The sequence below is a fragment of the Rattus norvegicus genome, chromosome 20 (assembly GCF_036323735.1).
Source record: "Rattus norvegicus strain BN/NHsdMcwi chromosome 20, GRCr8, whole genome shotgun sequence".
NCBI classification, from domain to species: Eukaryota; Metazoa; Chordata; class Mammalia; order Rodentia; family Muridae; genus Rattus; species Rattus norvegicus.
In genome coordinates this window covers 46,668,380-46,687,788 of record NC_086038.1, presented here as the reverse complement: position 1 = coordinate 46,687,788, position 19,409 = coordinate 46,668,380, and the positions used below count along the sequence as shown (strand labels likewise).

General features: G+C 45.9%; 1 protein-coding gene and 1 long non-coding RNA gene across 5 annotated transcripts in view; one reads left to right on the top strand and one right to left on the bottom strand.

Moving 5' to 3' along the window:
* Positions 1-19,409, top strand: part of Ccdc162 (coiled-coil domain containing 162) — a 192,940-nt gene that overhangs the window by 132,428 nt on the left and 41,103 nt on the right. For 2 of the 3 annotated variants that reach the window (XR_005497567.2, XM_039099214.2), the window contains exons 31-36: positions 3,248-3,398; positions 5,958-6,053; positions 6,942-7,094; positions 14,662-14,894; positions 15,699-15,837; positions 16,815-16,935. Coding sequence is in view for 1 of the 3 variants with exons in the window: in XM_039099214.2 (XP_038955142.1) it covers positions 3,248-3,398; positions 5,958-6,053; positions 6,942-7,094; positions 14,662-14,894; positions 15,699-15,837; positions 16,815-16,935 (893 nt within the window). In the remaining 2 variants the exon portion in view is untranslated. The remainder of the gene's footprint in view (positions 1-3,247; positions 3,399-5,957; positions 6,054-6,941; positions 7,095-14,661; positions 14,895-15,698; positions 15,838-16,814; positions 16,936-19,409) is intronic. The other variant, XR_005497568.2, reaches the window with a different exon arrangement.
* Positions 17,136-19,409, bottom strand: part of LOC120098881 (uncharacterized) — a 2,621-nt gene continuing 347 nt past the window's right edge. The window contains exons 1-3 of one of the 2 annotated variants that reach the window (XR_005497570.2): positions 19,067-19,409; positions 18,839-18,974; positions 17,136-17,522 (exon numbers count right to left, since the gene is read on the bottom strand). The exon at positions 19,067-19,409 is cut by the window's right edge and continues 347 nt beyond it. This is a non-coding gene — a long non-coding RNA (uncharacterized LOC120098881). Of the gene's footprint in view, positions 17,523-18,838 lie in introns of both variants that reach the window. The other variant, XR_005497569.2, reaches the window with a different exon arrangement.

The following is a 19,409-nucleotide window of genomic DNA, read 5'->3' as shown; positions in this document are numbered from 1 at the left end:
GTGCTGCCTCATGAATCCCTCCATCCTCCTCATGGCTGAAAGATCACAGGCCCAGTCTTGTGTTGGCCTTCTGCCAGTAATCATTGCTGCTATGAGTTTAAAAGGACAATGGCCACACCACAGCCAGAGGACAATCTTCCATTATACCTTGGTTCCTTAGTAGGGCTCTACGGTTTTTCCAAGGTTTGAAGTCACTTTGGTAACTGTTTGTTCCAAAGCTCTCCACAAACTTTTTAGATAATAGAACACGTCAGGAGCTGGAGAGATCCCGCAGTTAAGAGTATGTATTGCTCTTGCACAGATAGGATCAGAGTTCACTCCCAGCACCAATGTCAAGGCAGCTCACATCCACCTGTTACTTCATCTCCAGGAGATCTGACTCCCTGTTCTGGCCTCTGTAGGAACCTGCACACACATGCACACACACACCTACATAATGTACACATAATAGTTTTTAAAAAATAAACCTTCAAAGGAGAGCAAGAGGGGTTGGGGATTTAGCTCAGTGGTAGAGCGCTTGCCTAGGAAGCGCAAGGCCCTGGGTTCGGTCCCCAGCTCCGGAAAAAAAAAAAAAAAAAAAAAAAAAAAAAAAAACCAAAGGAGAGCAAGAAAGAGATTGCGTCAAAGGCTGAACAAGTAAGATTGAACAAAGTTGGCCCCCCCAAGCAGGGAGAAGGGGAGGAGAGAGGAGGGGAGGGGAGGGAGAGGAGGGGAAGAGAGACCTGAGTACTGGTGATAGTCACTTCTGTGACTGGTGTGATAGCAGCCGTGCAGTGGGAGAAATTATTCCCAGTCGCCCTGCATCTGTACTGGTGACCTATGCTGAGATGTGTTTATGTGAGAATGCCTGCTTTCCATACCATCTCTTTAAGCAAGTATATATATATATGGTAGATAGATATATATGGTAGATAGATATATATGGTAGATATATATGGTGATTGATATATATATTGATATATATATGGTGATGTATATGGCATATATACCACAGAGAGGAAGTTGGGAAGCACCTGGGCTGTGTTGGGTTCTGTGGTGAGGGAAGATGATATAACCTGTGGGAGGTTTGTCTTTTTATCTCAAGCAGTCCCCAGCTCACCTCTGTGAACGTTCTAGCCATGGCTATACTTGGTATACTGAGTTTTCCCTGGCTAGGCCGACTGAGCAATCACAGGGAAGTTAAAAGACACAGGGAAATAAATTTAGATAGCCTTTAGGTGACTTCAATGGCCATCCTAAGTAGAGTGCAGAGCTGCGGTTTAGCTCGGAGATAGAGTGCATGCTTGGCATGTTCAGGGCCGACATAGGTGCACATGTGCACATGCACACACACGCACACACACACACACACACACACACTCTCTCTCACACACACACACACTCACACACACACATACACACACACACACACGCACACACACACACACTCTCTCTCTCACACACACACACATACACATACACACATACACACACACGCACACACACACACACACTCTCTCTCTCTCACACACTCACACACACACATACACACATACACACACACACACACACACACAAGCACCAACAATCAATAGTTTTATTGTCTTTTTGGGTGTTTCACTATTAAGTATATGGTTCCTACTTCTGCTGTAGCAAAAATATTTTTGCTTTCCGATGCCACATTATTAAGTTGCAAATGGGTTTAAAAAGTAGTTACCTTGGAATTTCAAGCCAGTTCATTACATTTTTTTTTTGGTTTATTCTTATTTCAATCCTTTTAAGCTGCCTCCTATTCACCCTACTAGTGAGGAAAAGATTCTACTCTGGATGATGAACAAATGTCACTAAATATTGTGACGGATGAGATCAATAGCAACTCCTTAGTACTGTGTTGGCACAGCCAGGAGTGGGGCATCCTGCAAGCCATGGGAGGCCTTGGATGAACACAGTAGACATTCAGGGATGGTCCTTGCAGTATAAGGACGCGTGGCACTCCCTGGTTACCAGGGAAGACATACTCTGTTTGTTTGCCTAGCTCCAGGGGCTGGCAGGAAACAGAGCTGTTGCTCAGGGACACTGGAAAGGGCACAGCTCCCCTTGATAAGGAGTGTGGGTGGACACGGGAACCTTATGCTAGGAGGAGGGGAGAAGCTGCAGTTAGACTCTTCAAGCTCCTACCAGACGTCAAAGCAACTTCTAATATTGGACCTTAATTCTAGAACTCACCCTACCTTCTTTGCTCATGGCTCTCAGAGGCAGCCTGGGCTCTATGGGGGAAGTTGGAGAGAACAACCACTTTGCTCACCTCTGTTGTGGGGTTTCAGGTCTTCTCTGGCCTCTCAAGGCTACTGTCCCTTTCCACACCCCTCACAGGGATTCACTGTTGGGGCTCAGGTGCTCCCAAATCTCTCTGGCATGCCCAGGGTCTGCTAGCTCCTCACCTCCATCAACTGACATTTCCCTAAGTCTGGCCAATCTCTTTTCTCTTTGGTGTCTGGTGCGTTGGTCTCCACAGATGACTTTGTTTCTCTGAGATACTTTCCCCCAATTTACCCCAGCATGTTTCCCTTTACTTCCTTGTAAATCTTATTTCCTTTGAGGCAGGAAAAATCATCCTGAATTATACCATATGCTACTCGTTCTTACATACGTTATAAATTTCATGCTCTTGTCTTGGGTGGAGTGGGGGTGGGGAGGATGAGGTTCTTGATACACAAAGCCAAATTTCATTTCAATGAAACAAAAGCGTCTTCTCTCTGACCCCGTGGATCTTACTCAATCTAAAATTTGGTTTTATACATTTGGGCTGTTACCTTAGCTGCTAACTTTTTGAAAAATCTAAGAGCTAACGTCACTGTTGTAGAGCTGAAGGTGTGATGCCCAGTTCTGTAGCTGTGTGGTTGATTAATTCAAGTTAGTATTAACTAAAATTAAGCAAAATTTAAAACTCAATCTCTCGTTCCCGAGAGCTATACTTCAGGTGTCCAATAACATATAGCCAGGGCCTTCCGAATCTTTCAGTCTTCCAGAAAATTCTATCGATATACTCTACTGATAGAAACTCTGGATTTCTCCCATTAATAGTATCAACCCCCCCTCCCCAGAGAGCTAGAGACTGAGGGGGAAGGTCGGCATGGGTGCTGTGGCTGAGGAAGACATCTCTTACCCTCTCAAAATTGTCTCTTGCTACAGTAAGTGTGAAGAAAGTTCTGGGCTTTAGAAGCATAAGTAACCATATTAAACAAAAACTCACACTGTATTTTGACAGAACATTTTTGGCCGCGGGAAATGCTCCTGCCTACCAGTCTGTCGCAGATGGTGCGTGCTGTGGTTTGCCACAACTGGGCAACTCTCTCAGGAAGAGCATCTTCGCCTCACAGCTCAGCCTGCCCCAGCCACTGGATCCTCGGAGCCTCCGGGTGAGTCTCAGAGGTGTTTTGTACCCATAAGAAAATGAGTGGACTACAGCAGTGTCCTCTGTTCGTTTCCACTTGGCTTCCATTTTGCAGGGTCTTTATGCTTTCATGACCCTTGGGTCTTCTTCAGCTTTCTTTTGCTCACTCATACAGGGAGTCCTGGGGACTCCTGTGAGCAGGAGTTATTTCCAGTCAGGGTCTTTTTGGTGAGCGTCTACTAGGGTGACTGGATGCAACAGCCTGTCTACTCAAGCTGTCAGGGAAAACAAACAGACAGACAGACAAAGAAAGAACGAAAACGAAAACTCAAAGGTTCTATCTTTTCTTGTTGAGGTTTGGTCTTTTGCTAATGTAATGCTAAGTGCTGGCCCCCAAGGCCTGGTCGCTCCCAGGGCTGAGAGAATCTGAAAGTTGAATCAAATGATGTTACGTAACCTTTCCTCTCAAGTTATCCCTGATGTGTGAATAAAGACACCTACAGCCTACAGCTGGGCAGAAGAGGGATAAGCAGGGTGGAGCATGGGACGGGGTGGGAGTTTGGGGGTTTGTTTCTCACCTTGGGGTCTGAGGAGAACCGTGAGAGGGGAGAAGAAGGTGGAGAGTGGAGGAAGCCACTGTGGGGTAGGTAAATCATGAAAACATGGCTGTGAGGGCTCGATAATTGGAGTTAAGAGCTGCCCAGATGAAACCTGGCAAGTTATAACTCTGGTTTATTGATAAGGAAGTAGACATAATAGCATAGATGGTTAGATATCTGCCCAGCTCTAATGCATAAAGCTTATTAGAGATATAAAGGTTGTGTGTGTCTTTTATCTGAGAACCGAATGACCTCCGATTTGAGATTAACTTGGTTCTGCAACATTTTCTATTGAATAAATAATGATGCAATTATAAGGCATAAATAGGTCAATCGCTGGGCTTTGAGTTGCCCCGGTTACAACATGTGTCATCAAATGTAATCCTAGCAACCATGACATTATCCAGCTCTACAGAGGTCAAAGTTCAGGAAAGCCAGAGATCACACCACACCCAGGCAGACACTCTCTCCAGCTCTATGGAGGTCAAGTTTGAGAAAGCCAGAGATGGATCCCTGAGAAGCGTCAGTAGCATCAGGTCCCACACCGTCTGCTGCTTTTCTGTGGCCAAGAGCACAAGCCCTCCCGCAGCTTAACAGGTTAGGGCCATAAGCACTCATTATCACTCCCAAGCTCTGAGTCAGGGAGCTGGGAACAGGTCAGGAGGGAGCGCTGGCTTAGGGTTTCTCTGGTTGGCCAGGCCTTAAGAGCATCATCTCAGGGCACCACTGAGAAGCTTGACTCAACCCTCATTCACCAGCTGTCACTAGCTGTCAGGAGATCCACATCCAAAATGGTTCCCATGGTCTTCTCTAAAGAACTTTCTCACAACGTGGAAAATGGCTTCCCAAGGGCAGGCAGCCCAAGAGAGAGAACTCAAAGTAGCAGTCATGGGCTTTGCACAAACTGACACCATCATTTCTGCCGTGCTCTTAGTTCACTAGCACTGAGTCTTAAGTCCAGCCAGAGTCAAAGGGATGATGAAGAGTCATCCCTCCCTCCTTCTCCTCCCACATATCACCACCTCCCCAAGAGTATCACGTAGCCCAGGCTGACCTATTATATAGCCAAATATGACTTTGAATTCCTGCTTGTCCTGTCTCCACCTCCCAAGTGCTAAGATTGCAGGTGTGTACCTAACTGTCAGTGAGCCCTAAACATTGTCTTCTGCTGGGAAGTTTGTGTACGCAGCTTTAAAATTATCTCACAAGACTCCTACTTAAACATTATAAATGTCTCGAACAAGTCCCCTTCTGCCATGCCAATCCTTAACCTCCGTCAGAGCCGTAAGACAGGTCTTGAAGGCCCCTGATATAGACATTGTTTAACTAGGTTTACTGTTGTTGCTTAAAAACATGCCCCCTTGGTACAGTATTATTCCAGAAGTTCCTTTGTTTTGTTTCTCTCAAGACAGAGTCTCACTGAATAGCTCAGTGGTTCTCAACTTTCCTAAAGCCAAGCCCCTTTAACACAGTTCCTCATTCTGCAGTGACCCTCAACCATAAAATTATTTCCTTTGCTACTTTAGAACTGTAATTTCGCTGCTGTTAAGAACCGCACCATAAGTATCTGAGATACAGGATATCTGACATGTAACCCCCGTGAAAGGGTCCTTGAACCCCTGTGAAAGGGTCCTTCGACCCCCAGGTTGAGAATCACAGGTCTAGCTAAATCTGGTCTCAAACTTGGAATCCTCCTGCATCAGCCTCTCAAGCGCTGTCCTCACAGGTGTGTGCCACCACAACCCTCTTGTTCTGGAACTTTGGACCTTGGAGTTTCCTGTGTATACTGTAACCATTTTAGCCAAACCAAGGAGAAGAGTAACACTCATTGCTACTCTTTCCTCTCACGGGGCATGCTGCAGTGAGAAGGCTATGCATAATAAATGAACCATGGAAGTGGGCTTTGGAGCATGGATGCAGAAATCGCGCTTGTGTGCAGACACCTTCATTTTAGGGATGCATGAGACCATTATCATCTCTTTTAGGCGTTTGGGCTGTTCCCATGGAGGACGTTCCTGGAAGACGGTGGACCGTTTCCAGTTATAAGCAGCATCCCGGACACCCTAGAGTATGATATGCAGGTAGATCTGTCTTCCCACTTATTGGAGAGGAAACCAAACACAGACCACAGGGCAGGGTATCACAAGTTCATACTCTAACCAGTGGTAATTTAGAAGATAAATGCATGTTTGATCATAAAGCTGTAACATGAGGTGAGTCATATTTCCTTATTATGGAGAAAAGCCATGTTCCCAGAGCAGTAATGACCTCGAGAAGTGGCCACTCACCTGGAGTCACCATCCAAGCCTCCTAGAGCAACTGGCCCAGTGACGCTCAGAGACGTGGGACTCCTGACCTGGGAACAGCTCAGGCAGGACTGAGGAGGGGGATCCCCTTTAATTGTTCTTACCATGATGTGTCTTTAAATTCTTTTACATTGTTTTGGGAAAATGTGCTTTCTTATGATTAAGTAAACATCTTAATCATACATACATCTATACACATGTATACATACATATAAATATTAATATATAAAAGTATTTAAACCAGCACAAAGCTCAACTCTAATTTGGCTCCAGAATATGGAGTGGAGAGTTGGGGTGGGGCCAAGACTGGCTATATACAGATGGATACAATTGTAATCCTTTTGTTAACATTTGTGTATGTTCGAAATCCTCCATTAGTAAAAAAGATTTTTCTTTTAAATAGTAAGAGCAAGAGGGATTTAAAGGAAACGCAGATGACCCCGTTCTTCATTTGCTGTATCGGTGTAAGGTTGGGAGACTTGCTACTCAAAACCTGTACAAGAAGAGCTTTACTCTAGAACCGATACTGAGATTTTTGTGGATGTTTTTATTAATTGAGAGGGTAAGGGTTATAAACATGGCTGCACTTAACATTTTTCCTTCAAAACCATGTACAAAGGATGTGTAGGTGTCCTCAAAATGGGAAGGTATCTTTGTTTTCAGATGTGTCTCTGTGGACTAAGTGACCGTGACCGCAAAGTGGCCCATGGAGAGCTGGTGGCTGTGCAGATGCTCTTGGAAGATGTCCTTGTGGGCAGCCGTCACACGATCTGGAAGGCGTCTACTGAACTGGGAGCCCCACTGGACAGTGCGCAGGTACTCCTGCACACGGCTAGGGTCGTCGGTGCTGCACTGCACTGAAGAAACTTCCTGTTTTCAGAGATGGGCAGGAGGGCATCTCACCTATCTCCCAGCAGATCCCAGGGCCATGTTAATCCCACGAAGCAGCAGTGGCTACTCGCAGGTGTTTTCCTTCACAGTGGGGCTCGCGATTAGTTAAACTTCCACCCACTGAAAAGGTTTTTTGAGGGAAGGAGGAGCATGGAAAAATGGAGCAGTGGTTACAAGCACTCGCTTTTCTTGCTGAGGACCAAGTTCCTTTCCAAGTACCCGTGTTAGGTGACTTACAATCACCTGGAACAATTCCAGTTCCAGGGATCTAACTCCCTCTGGCCTCCTCAGACACCAGCACTGGTGTGCACACATTTACACACAGATGCACACACATACATACACACACACACATACACACATAAATACATATATACACACATATACACATACATACATATACACACATACATACATATATACATATATACATATACACACATACACATACATATATACACATAGACACATACATATATACATATACACACATATACACACATTCATACATACACACATACACACACACACACAGAGACAGGCAGACAGATACATACATATAATTAAAATAATTTTGTTTGAGACAAAGTCTTTCTATGTAACACTGGCTGATCTGGAACTTGCTATATAGACCAGGCTGGTCTTGAACTTGCAGAGGTCAGCCTCCTCCTGCCTCCAGGGTGCTGGGATCAAAGGTATGTAGCAAGACTCCTGGCTAATTAAAAACAGGGTTTTGTTTGGTTTTGGTTTTGTTTTAAGATATTTTTGAAACAGTGTCTTGTGACATAGCCCAGTTGGCCTTGAACTCACAAGCTTCCTGTCTCGGCTTCCATTTGTTTTATAGAGCAAAGGCTACAGAGTCCATTGGAACCTCCTGAGGCCCCAGCTAATGCTTCTTGTCAGTCACTCACGTTAGGACTAGAGCTGGGCATTCAGAGGTCATGGCAGAAGCTCCAGGCAGCACCTCAGGTTGCCTGAGTTCCTTTTGATGTCTCAGCTAACTGTGGGTGCTAGACCGTTAGTCTGTCCTCAGCTAAACACAAGAATCATTCCTCACCTAGTAAAAGAGCTCTAAACAATCCTTCATGGATCTGGAAACCAGGCAGCAGTGTGTTGATGTCAGTGGGCTGGCTGGACCCCTATGTAAACAGCTCCTTGTCAGATCTCGACTCTAGGAGCCTACTCCTGTCTGCTTCCTCGGTTCACATACACCCAAGGACACTAACCGGCCCACGTGGCTGTTGCCTTTCTTTTCTTTGCTTCTCAGGGCCCCTGCTATAGCACACACATGAATTTCTGAGCTTGAATGGTAGGGTAATGGTCCCCTCTCACGGACCCACTCTGTTTCCTGGCACTTGCCTCCCTCCACATAGGTAGATATGTGTATGGAAAAAGAAACTCTAACCCACATATGGGCTCAGTGTTTGTCTTCCTGAGCCCGGATTACGTTAATATCTTCCCCAGTTCCATTCATTTTCCTACAAATTGAATAATTCTGCCTTTTTTGTATATGTATCATATTTTCTTAACCACTCATTCGTTGACGGACATCTAGTCACTCGTTGATGGACATCTAGTCATTCGTTGGTGGACATCTAGCTTTGCCTTGCTATATCACCAGAGCAGGAATAGACATGGATGAACAGATCGTATCTCCGGAGGAGGATGCAGAGTCCTCTGAGTGAGTACCAGAGTGGTGTGGCTGGACGGCATGGAAGTTCTGTTTTTAGCTTTTGGACGTGCCTCTTCACATTGATCGCCACAGTGGCTATACCAGTGTGCTCACCCACCAACCATGAAAAAGTTTCCCTCTTTCCCAGCACCCTCTTTAACATTGGTTGTTAGTACTTTTACCTTTAAAATCGTATCTGTTTGTCTATCGGGTGTGCGTGCGTGCATCCCACTACCACGCATCCGTAGAAGCAGAAAAATGCGTTTCCTCCTTAGTCATCTAGTGGATGATTAGCTGTACTGGTTACTTTTCTGTAAAACATCAGAGTGAAGGCAACTTTAGAAGGAAGGGCTTGTTTTGGCTGTGGGTGCAGAGGGCTGAGCCCACCCTGGAGACAAGCCAGGGTAACAAGAGGCAGGCACGGGAGAAGGAACCGGAAGCTGAGAGATTGCAAAGTGTAAGGAACTGAGGCTTTCTACTCAGAACCTCTGCTCCTCCGACATAGTTCCTCCACCAAGGCCAGACTTTCTAAACACCTAACATTGCTGTCCACTGTGGACACATGTTCAAAATGCCCGAGCTGTGGGAGACATTTCTCCTTCACACTGTGGTAGGGGCCCCAGGAACTAAGGAAAAGAAAGAGAGGTAACAGCCACCAGGCTGGGAGCATCCTTGAGGGTACATGCCGTTCCTCAGTATTTCTGATGCAGCCGCCTCTCCTCTCTCCCTAGAATCCTAACCACTAACAGTGTGACTGCCTGCCTCGTAGCTTAAACACGCAGTCACAGTGTAGGTCGGCATATCTGGAAGACAAAGAGGCCAAAAACGTACAAAAGCCTCCACCATTAGTGCTCCAGGCTGTGGCCTTGGGATGAGGACCCACAGAAGCCTGGCTCCTTCTCGCACAGTAGACTGTTTCCCAGAAGAAACACCCCTGTGTCCCACCCACTAAGCGACCCACACAAAATCACAGTAGCCATCTGACGGGACTGAGATGCAGCTTAGAGTAGTTTCAGTTTGCATTTCCCTGATAGCCAAAGATATCGACCACTTTTAAGTATATTTATTGGTTGTTTGTATTTCTTCTTGGGGGAATTCTTTGGTGTTGGTAACCTCAGCCCTTTTTTGGCTGGGTTAGTTTTCTTGATTTTTTTTTTATATACTTTATTTTCTTTCTTGTGTGTGAGTGTGTGTGTGTGTGTGTGTGTGTGTGTGTGTGTGTGTGTGTGTCTGTGTCTGTCTTTCTGTCTGTCCTTCTGCTGCTTCTGTGAAGGTGCCCACAGAGGTTAGAAGACAATGTCAGATCTCTGGCAGTTGGAGTTGCAGGCTGTTGTGAGCCACCCTATCTGGGTGCTGGGAACCAAACTCACTCTGGTCCTCCACAGAAGGAGTAGCATCTCAACAATGAGCCACTCCTCTGTCCCCAGGACACCGCTTTAAATGTGAGCTGGGTTACGACACATCTTTCCTCAGAGCCCCTCAATGCTTTCGAATACTCATGACAGGGCCCAAAGGCCTAACCAGACTTTCCTAAGTTAGCCCTCCCAGGCCTTCTCTCTCTCAGCCTCTTTCCTTTAGCTTGTGCCCCAGGCTGCCTGCTGAACCTCTGTGAGGCCAAGGCCCTGCAGTCGGACTCACCTCTCCTCAGTGCAGGGTCAGCTCTGCTTGTCCTACAGATGCCCCCTCCAAACCACTCTCTTTAGAAAATTCTCTCTTCTCTTCCACTTTCCAGCTGAGGCTTGCCTTCACCTTAGAGTGTCCCTGTCACTGTGTCCCACTGCCCAGTACTTAAGTTAGAGAAGAAGTGCATGCATGTGTGCATGTGCAAACTATATACACTCATACACACACACACACTCATACACACACATATACATATATACACATACATACACACACATACATATACACATATACACTCACACACACACACATACACACACATATACACAAACAGACACACATAGACAGGTACATACACATATAGATACATACACACATACATAAATACACACATACATGCATACACATATATACACTCATACACACATACACACACATACACACATATACACATATCACACAAAGACAGGTACATATACATACAGATTCATATACACATATATACATACATATATACAATCACACAAAGACACATACACATACAAATACATACACACATATATACATACACGCATACATGCATATACACATATACACATATACACATATACACATACATATACATAACACACACATATTCACACACATGTATATACACACATGCACATACATATGTGGACACGCATGCACATACATACACACACAGACAGACACATACATACAACACATACATGTAACACATACACATATACACACACACACACACACATGTACACGCATTGAAAATGACAAAAGTTCACTGCTCTTCTCTATAGCAGGCAACTTAGGAGGAAGCAACTCAGCTCAGGTAAGATCTACGCAGCCAAGCAACTGGGTCCCCAGACACATGCTCCGCCATTGGCTGTGTGAACAGACAGTTTCCTTGGCCTTTATAAGGTAAAAACAAGAGAATAGGAAAAACAGAAGCAAAACCACACTCTTATTCTGAAGAAGGAGGAGACAGGGGTTTCCCAATAGTTTTCTTTGCTAAAACTGAGTCACGAGTCAATTTCAGGTCCATGGATAGGGGCAGGAAGGGCGTGGACTCGTCATCTAAATGAATGCAGCTTATCGGATGCTTCACCCTAAGGGATCATCTGCAAAGTCAGGTGAGCATCAAGCGGCACCAAGGCCAGGGAGCATTCTGGGCCCCTGGGCTGCCCATTGCTGCTCCATGGCCTTGTTCTGGGTGAGTTACCTGCTGCTTCACCTCTTGCTTACCTCCCATGGTCTTCTTTTTTACCAAAGGATGTATTTATTTGATTTTGTACATATGACCTTTGCCTACATGTGTGCACATGGACCATGTGTGTACCTGGAGCCCAGAGAGGCCAGGAGAGGACATAGATCCCCTGGAACTGGAGTTACAGACAGTTATACGATGTTGTGTGGGTGCTGGGAGCTAATCCCGGTCCTTTGCGAGAGCAGGCGTGCTCTACTGAATTATCTCTCCAGCTTCCTCTGCATTAGTCTTCACCCTGTCTACTCGTCCATTCTCTGTCTTTTAAAGTGGTTTGCTCTAAGGCTGGAGCGGTGGCTCAGTGGTTAGGAACTGCTCTCCTAGAGGAGCCATGCCAGGCAGCTCACAGCTGTCTGTAACTGCAGCTCTGCAGACCCAGCACCTCTGGCCTCCACAGACTCCTGCACTCCTGTGCACATACTGACCCCCACCTCCCCTAATTAAAAATAAAATAAATCTTCTTTTCCTTTGGTTTCTCATGACAGGGTTTCTATGTTTAGCCCTAGCGGTACTGGATTAGTGCATAAACTATTCAGTTAGTTAAAGTGTCTTCCCGGTCTGCCACTCCACTGCTTTCGAACATCTGTACTAAACTGCTCAGAGGTTCATCAAGACTTTGAGTCTGGCTAATTTCGGTGTCTGATTTTTTTTTTTTTTTTTTGGTTTCCAAGTTTTCTTTTTAAATAAAGCTAATAAAAAAAGATATTGAGAGGTGGCTAGCTTTAATACAAATATATTAAGAGGTGAGCCTGATTCGGTGCTTTTTAACTTTAGTTGGTTTTATTTGGTGGGATGTGTGCCGCTCAGTTCAAAGCCAGGGCCTCAGGGATGGTAAAGCAGGAGCTGCATTCCCTTGCCCTTGGGATCTAGCTTCGTTTAGAAGTATTTAGCTATTTATAGGGAGCAGAAACACTAGAGTCTGCACTGCTTGTGAGTCAAGTCCCTGAACGTCCATGGCAGCCATGCTACAAGTACCATGATCTCTCGGGGCACGATCTCCTAAACTATAAGGGGATAGATTGACCCAGAGTCTTTAAAATTGTGGCCCGGGGAGGCCCAAGTTTCCTCTAAGACAGTGAATTTTGAGCAGTGGGGACCAATCGTGTATTCTGCAGGCCGCCTGCTCTACGTCACTGTTCTTGGCCTTGGTGGCTCAGACTTCATTTGATAAAAGGGTTCTGAGGATTACAAAGGGAAAAAGACATCTGGAAGGCCAAGGACTGGTTGCCGAGAACACTGCACGGCTGAGCGGTTGTAGCTGTCTGTGGATGACACGTTGCTTGCCTGAGCCTGGACACCAGCTCTTCCTAACTCTCTCTGCCCAGCATTTCTCTGGCAGCCACACCTTCCTTTAATTGCGGGAATAACACGGATGTAGGGTCCAATTACACCAGGTTGCTCTTCCAGTTTCTAGTCAGGAAAGCTGAGTGTCTAAGGTTCTGCAGCCTGAATGCTCGAGGCTGAACAGGGAGACACAGTCAGGAAGCAGCTGAACTCACTACCATCCCGCCCCACTCACTCCCCTCACCCAGTGTCTTTTGGGATCTGCTGGCCCAGGACTTCCTAGCACTCACTGATGCTGTGTTTTCTTTACAACCACTAGGATAAATACTTGTTTAAGGAGAGAATCAATGAGCAAATAAACAAATCCTAATTTTAAAGCAAAACTGCAGACTGAGGTAGGAGGACGACCAGTCTGAGTTACAAAGTGAATGCCAGAGCATCCAGGGATACCAAGACTCTGTCTTAATGAATTAATTAAAGGCAATTTGAGCATGGAATACTAAATTCAAACAAAAAGTTCTCCATTTTACTTTTGAAGGATAGAAGGTTTCTGATTCCCTGAGCTGCAGTTAGAGGAAGTTGTCAACCAGGAGGGTGAAACTGAGTTCTGCTTTCTGATTCATAAAAATAGGTAAATTCTCCAAAGACAAGTTCTGTTATAGCTCCACCATAGAGGGTAGGGAAGACCAGTCTCAAGTATGTTTAATGTCTCTCTCTCTCTCTCTTTCTCTGTCTCTCTCTCTCTCTCTCTTTCTCTGTCTCTCTCTCCCCCTCCCTCCCCCTCCTCTCTCCCTCCCCTCTTCTGTAATGATTTGATTATTTTATTTTATGTGCCTGAGTGTTTGTCTGCATGTTTGAATGTACCTGGTGTCCAGGGAAGCCATCCCCTGGGACTGGAGTTACAATGGTGGTGAACCACCTGTGAGTGCTGGGAACCAGAACCAGGTCTTTTACAAGTGCAATGTGTGCTCCTGACCATGGAGCTCACTGTCCCCCTTTATTCTTTTAAGATTTATTTTTATTTATTTTGGGGGTATGCCACCTTATGTTCAGGGGTGGTCAGTTATTGTGGTCAGGAGAGTGTGTCAGATCCACTGAGCAGCAGTTACAAGAAGTTGCCAGCCAGTGTTGGGAATTGAACCCGGGTCCTCTGGAAGAGCAGCAGAGCTGTGCTGTTGAGCTAGCCCTCCAGTACAGCTATGCACTTTCTCCTTGTTTTTCTCCTTGCCCCACCTCCTCTCTTTTTTAAGAAAGATTCCCGATTCAGGAAGGTAGAGAGAGTCGAAGACAAGTGTGATGTCTCAGACTTGTAATGGGAGGTGGAAGATGGACCATCAAGGGTTCAAGGTTGTCCTTGGCTATGTAATTAGTTTGAGGCCCAGCCACATGAGACCTTGTCTTCAAAAGCTAAAAATAAAATATAAAAACCAATGGTTCAAATCACAAACAGGAAGCTGAGACAGCTGTTTCTAGCCTGTCTGTTCAGAGGTATATTCAGCCCTCTGGGGTGTTCTTTCTGCAAATGGTTCAGACCCAGCGAAGAGTCTCTCCTGGACGTTATCTCTCATGGGCTACATATAAAAACTTATCCCATCTTGAGCCACAATTGATAAAGGATTTCTGTCATATTTCAGCCAGACTGGTCCAAACTGCCAGGACTCTGCCCAAAGCAGTTGGAAAGTCACCCAAAGGCTTCTGCCCTGCTGGAGGGGCCATACGATGTAGTAATGTCTCTGGCTCTGTTGAAATCCTTCCTCACCTTGTGGAAGCAGCTGGAAGTGCTGAAGGGACACTGGGGCCGACTCAAGCTTCGAGGGCAGGACGTCAACTCTGCCCTGCTCCACAAGCAGGTCTCAGAGCTCTATGAGTGAGTAGCTGCTGGGACAAAATTCCACGTCAGTGGATAGAGCCTGGAGTTTCAGGGTTCCTCTTCACTGAGAGAGATTTCATCTAGGACTCTGGCGACACCCAGCTCCACTGGGTCAGGTGACAGCTAGAGACATTCTCCACGGCAGTGCTGTAAGGAAAAGCTATTCCGTGTTAGCTGTGGGAAGAGCTAGACTCCACTGAATTGTCCCGTTTATCACAAATCCCTCAGAGTCTGTTGCTTGGAATGTACACTTGTCAAATTATTTGATGCTGATTGTGAGCTCATAGGATAGCCTGCCCTGCAGTTGGGGTCACCCCTAACCCCACTGCTGAGCCCCAGTGCTTGAAGCATTACAGCCAGAGGTAACATGGCACACATGACTTAAGGGCCTTAGGTCCATAGACCTTGGCTCCTAGTGGCATCTAGGAGGACTTAGCTGGCAGGAAAGGCACGCTGCACCTCCCATGTGCCTGTTCCAGCTGGGGTTCACTCCCGGAGACCTCAATGACCTTGGCTTTGACACCTTCAGAATCGTCTGTCCTGGAAGTTATTGAGGTCAGGTTCCCTGTTAACTACAAAATGAGAAGAGTTGTCAGCAGTCTTGAAGCACAAAGACAGAAGTTATAAATACTCAACAGAAAAAGGCCTCGGGATTTAATGTTGACCAAGGGAGTGGTGGATTCAGTTGTTGACGTGTCCGCAAAGGGTTTGGATGGCAGGGAACTGGAAAATGACTGATAGGGAATCTGAAAGAGAAGGAGATATGCTGATTTGCTGGTTTTTGCCTCTTTCCTTTGGTAGAGCCGAGATCTTCTACCCCAGCATGAAAGCTCTTGCCAGGCAGATGGGCAAAGACGATGAATTTGAAGAACTTATAATAAGAAGCCAATCTATCCTCCCCCCAAAGGGAGCCTCAGAAATGGAAATAAAACTTCAGCAGGTACACAGCTCTCTTTACCTTTGAAAAGTTACCTTGTATCACTGGCCTGGTAAAACTACAAGAAACAGGAAAGGCAATTTAGTCAGGGTGGAAGCCAGGGACTCTTAAAGGTATATGGGCCCCTGAATGTCTCCATTCTGTAAGTCTAGGGTCTTCCTTCTTGATATGCTGCATAGGGAACATGACTGGATATATAACTAATATTATCTTACATATACAATCCAGCCCGTGCCCATCCACAGGAAAGCAGAATATTGAACACAGCATTTTGAAGAGGCTTTTCCCAGAAAAAGAAAGTACGGTTTTTGCACTGGCTTCATTGTATGCTGAATAATATCCACTCGCCACTGCTCAACTTGATCAGGGGACCCAGGGCCTCTGGCTGTCTGAGCACAGATGCCACTGAGCGATGGGAAATATCAGTGTTGGCTCCATATATGCCTCGGGGACCAAGCACACTGCTTACGCCCCTGAACCCCTGCTTTTGCTCCTCTGGGGCTCCTCTGTCCCTCCCACAGGGAGGAGTAGGCTCTGCAGGCATCATGGGTGGAGTGAAGCTCATGGCTACTGGGGCAGCATCTTTTGTTATGTATCAGCATTAAATCTTCTCATAAGATCCATCCTTGGTGTGTAAATTGGCTGTCAGACTTATTAAAGTAACAGCTTACAAGATTCCTGGCATCACTTAGAGATCGCCAAAAGGCATGAGGTCGTCTGAGACATGGCACACTTTTGCCGTGTAGTAGAAAATAGTAAGAAGGGTTATGATCTGTCGATCAGCGTGAGGGCCATGAAAAAACAATGTTCTGCAAAGAGGTGTATTGATCCTGGGGTAGAACTTAGGGTCCCAAAGGGCACTCTTCACAGAGAATAGAGCTGAGGGGAAGGACAAACCCAAAGCCCCTTGGTAGGTATTGCTCTTGGGAGCTGAGGAAACAAATGAATTGGGGTGTGACTCTCAACTATGCATATCCCAGCTTCAGAAACTTCTGGAAAGTTTAGAAATTCACATGATCCAAGAAGTACTGAGAAAAATTAATAGAGAGATGACACTGTTTCTATCCGAAAAGTCCAAGGAGGAGTCCACTCTCCCAACAGGTAATACATGCTTGTTTTACTACTTGAAAAATTAACATTTTTTTTCAGAATGCAAAGTGTCTGTGGTAGTGGGACAGGTGCCGTCCCCGAAAACCTGAAGAGTTCCCTTGTCTTTAAGGAACCGCTCCTCAGTTAAAGACAGTTAGTCTCGACTTCTCTAGACAAAAGAATTTCAGGGTGGACCAGTATAAACCAGCGTTGGTTTTTATTACGAGATTTTTTTATTGTATTTTTAGAATAGAGCATAACAGAAAGAGAATGGATGTGGATCTCCGAGAGAGAGTCACAGTTCGGTGTCTTGCAGACGCTGTGTACTCTGCTCTCTGAACCATTGTCTTAAAGGGTTGACAACCCAAGCACGATCCTAGGCTGGTTCCTGCATATTGGAAAGAGTCATGGCTGCTAGGGTAGAAGAGCCCTAGGTTCCAGGGTGGCAGGAAGAGAGTTAAGATGTCTTCAGCGATGAACAAGGGATTGGTCTTGTTTTTTGAGAGTCCCAGGAAACACTCGGGAAAAGTGTAAGGCCACACTGGAAGGTCACATGGGCTTAGTTCTTACGCATGTTCGTTCCATTCCGACACACTTCTCTACAGAAAAGGAATATTGTCTCTGTGTTCATTACCTCCACAGGGCCTTTTGCCGAGATTCTAAGTTTATGCTGGGAGCTGACCTCGGGTCCTCTAAAAGAGTAGTACTGAGTGCTTTTAACTACAGAGTCATCTCTCCCCGGCTCCTGAAGTTCTGAATTCTCAGCCAGTGAGAGGCTTCAACCAGACTCTGAATGAGGGGTGCCTTCTTCTCCCTATGTGTCCTTCTATCCTGACACATACATTATCCATGTATTCACAGTCACCATAGACAACGACATCAGGCTTCCATCTGTAATCCCCACACTGGGGAGGCTGAGCAGTCTGAGTTTTATAATGAATTCCAGATTAGCACGCACATGCACACACATCCATATACACACACATCACACACACACATACACAGCACATACACCATACATACACATACACACATACCACACATACACCACACACACATATACCACACACACACCACACACACATACCACACACACACCATAAACACATACACACACACACCACACATATACATATACCACACACACATACACCACACACACCATAAACATACACACACACCACACATATACATATACCACACACACATACACCACACACACCATAAACATACACACACATACACACACATACCACACACACCATAAACACATACACACACATCACACACATACACACACATACACACACACACCCCATACACACATACACACACCACACCACACACATATACATGCATGCACATATACAAACCACACATACACATACACACACGCACACACTCGGCAATAAAATAAGAATTTCAGAGGTAGAGTACATACAGGGCATACATAGAGTAAATACAGAGTCCTGGTTTTGACCCCCAGGGCTACAAAAACAAGCAAATCATAAGGAAAAAAATCCTTTTACACCCTTGACCTAGAGAGAAATACTATTTATACTTAGTATTATTTCTTACCGCTTAAAAGGCTTTGTGTGTGTTTGATTTTTTATTGCAATGTTGCACTATGTAGCCCAGGCTGGCCTCAAACCGTTGCCCTGCTTCAGCTAGGAGATGCTTGGCTCAGGTTTTTACCCCCTGGCCAAGATGTGGTAGGTACCTGGGTCTGGCAGTGGCTAAACCAGGAGTGTGGTTGTGGGCGGAGCCGTGGATGGGGCTATGGGTGGAGCCAGGGTGCAGTTGAGGGTTTCCTGGGGCCACACCAAAGGGAGTGTAAGATTACAGCCAGCAGACACACAGCAGGGTAAGAGAGAGACTTGGGAAGAGAGGAAAAAGCTTTCTATTAAGTACTTACATAGATACTATCTTCTCCTTTTTTTGAAAAAGTCGGTCCTGAATTTTTATTGCAGCAGGTTCTGTGGCTTATGAAGACCATCAGATATGTTTTCCGAATTCCTAGCAATCCTACAGAAAGATCCAGAACCTTCGAGCTAGGGAAGAACGGGAGCAAAACAAATTGGGTTTTCCTCCGAGAGGAGGCCATCCACGCCCACCAGCATGTTAACTATAACCTCGCCCTCACCTAAGGCGGTGCCTTTCCCCATCCCCAGCAGTATCATTTTAGTAGGACTCTCAAGTCACGTCACTGAGTTCCACAAACAGGGCTTCTGGAAAAAGACTGCCCTGTGTGAGCTGACCACGCCCCCAAAGGTATCGGCTCCAAAGGTCACCGGAGAGTGGAGCAAGACAGAGCTCCAGTTGCGGAACTGTCACAGGATACAAAGCTTCCTTGTTTGGGCTGTGTGTGGCATCCAGGTGGCTCCCATCTGAGTCCTAGCAGAAAAGGCACGAGCCCTGAGCAGGTGCAACTACCTCAGAGGTTCCGATCGATCGTCCTTCTCAGACACCCTGGGGCGGGGGTGGGG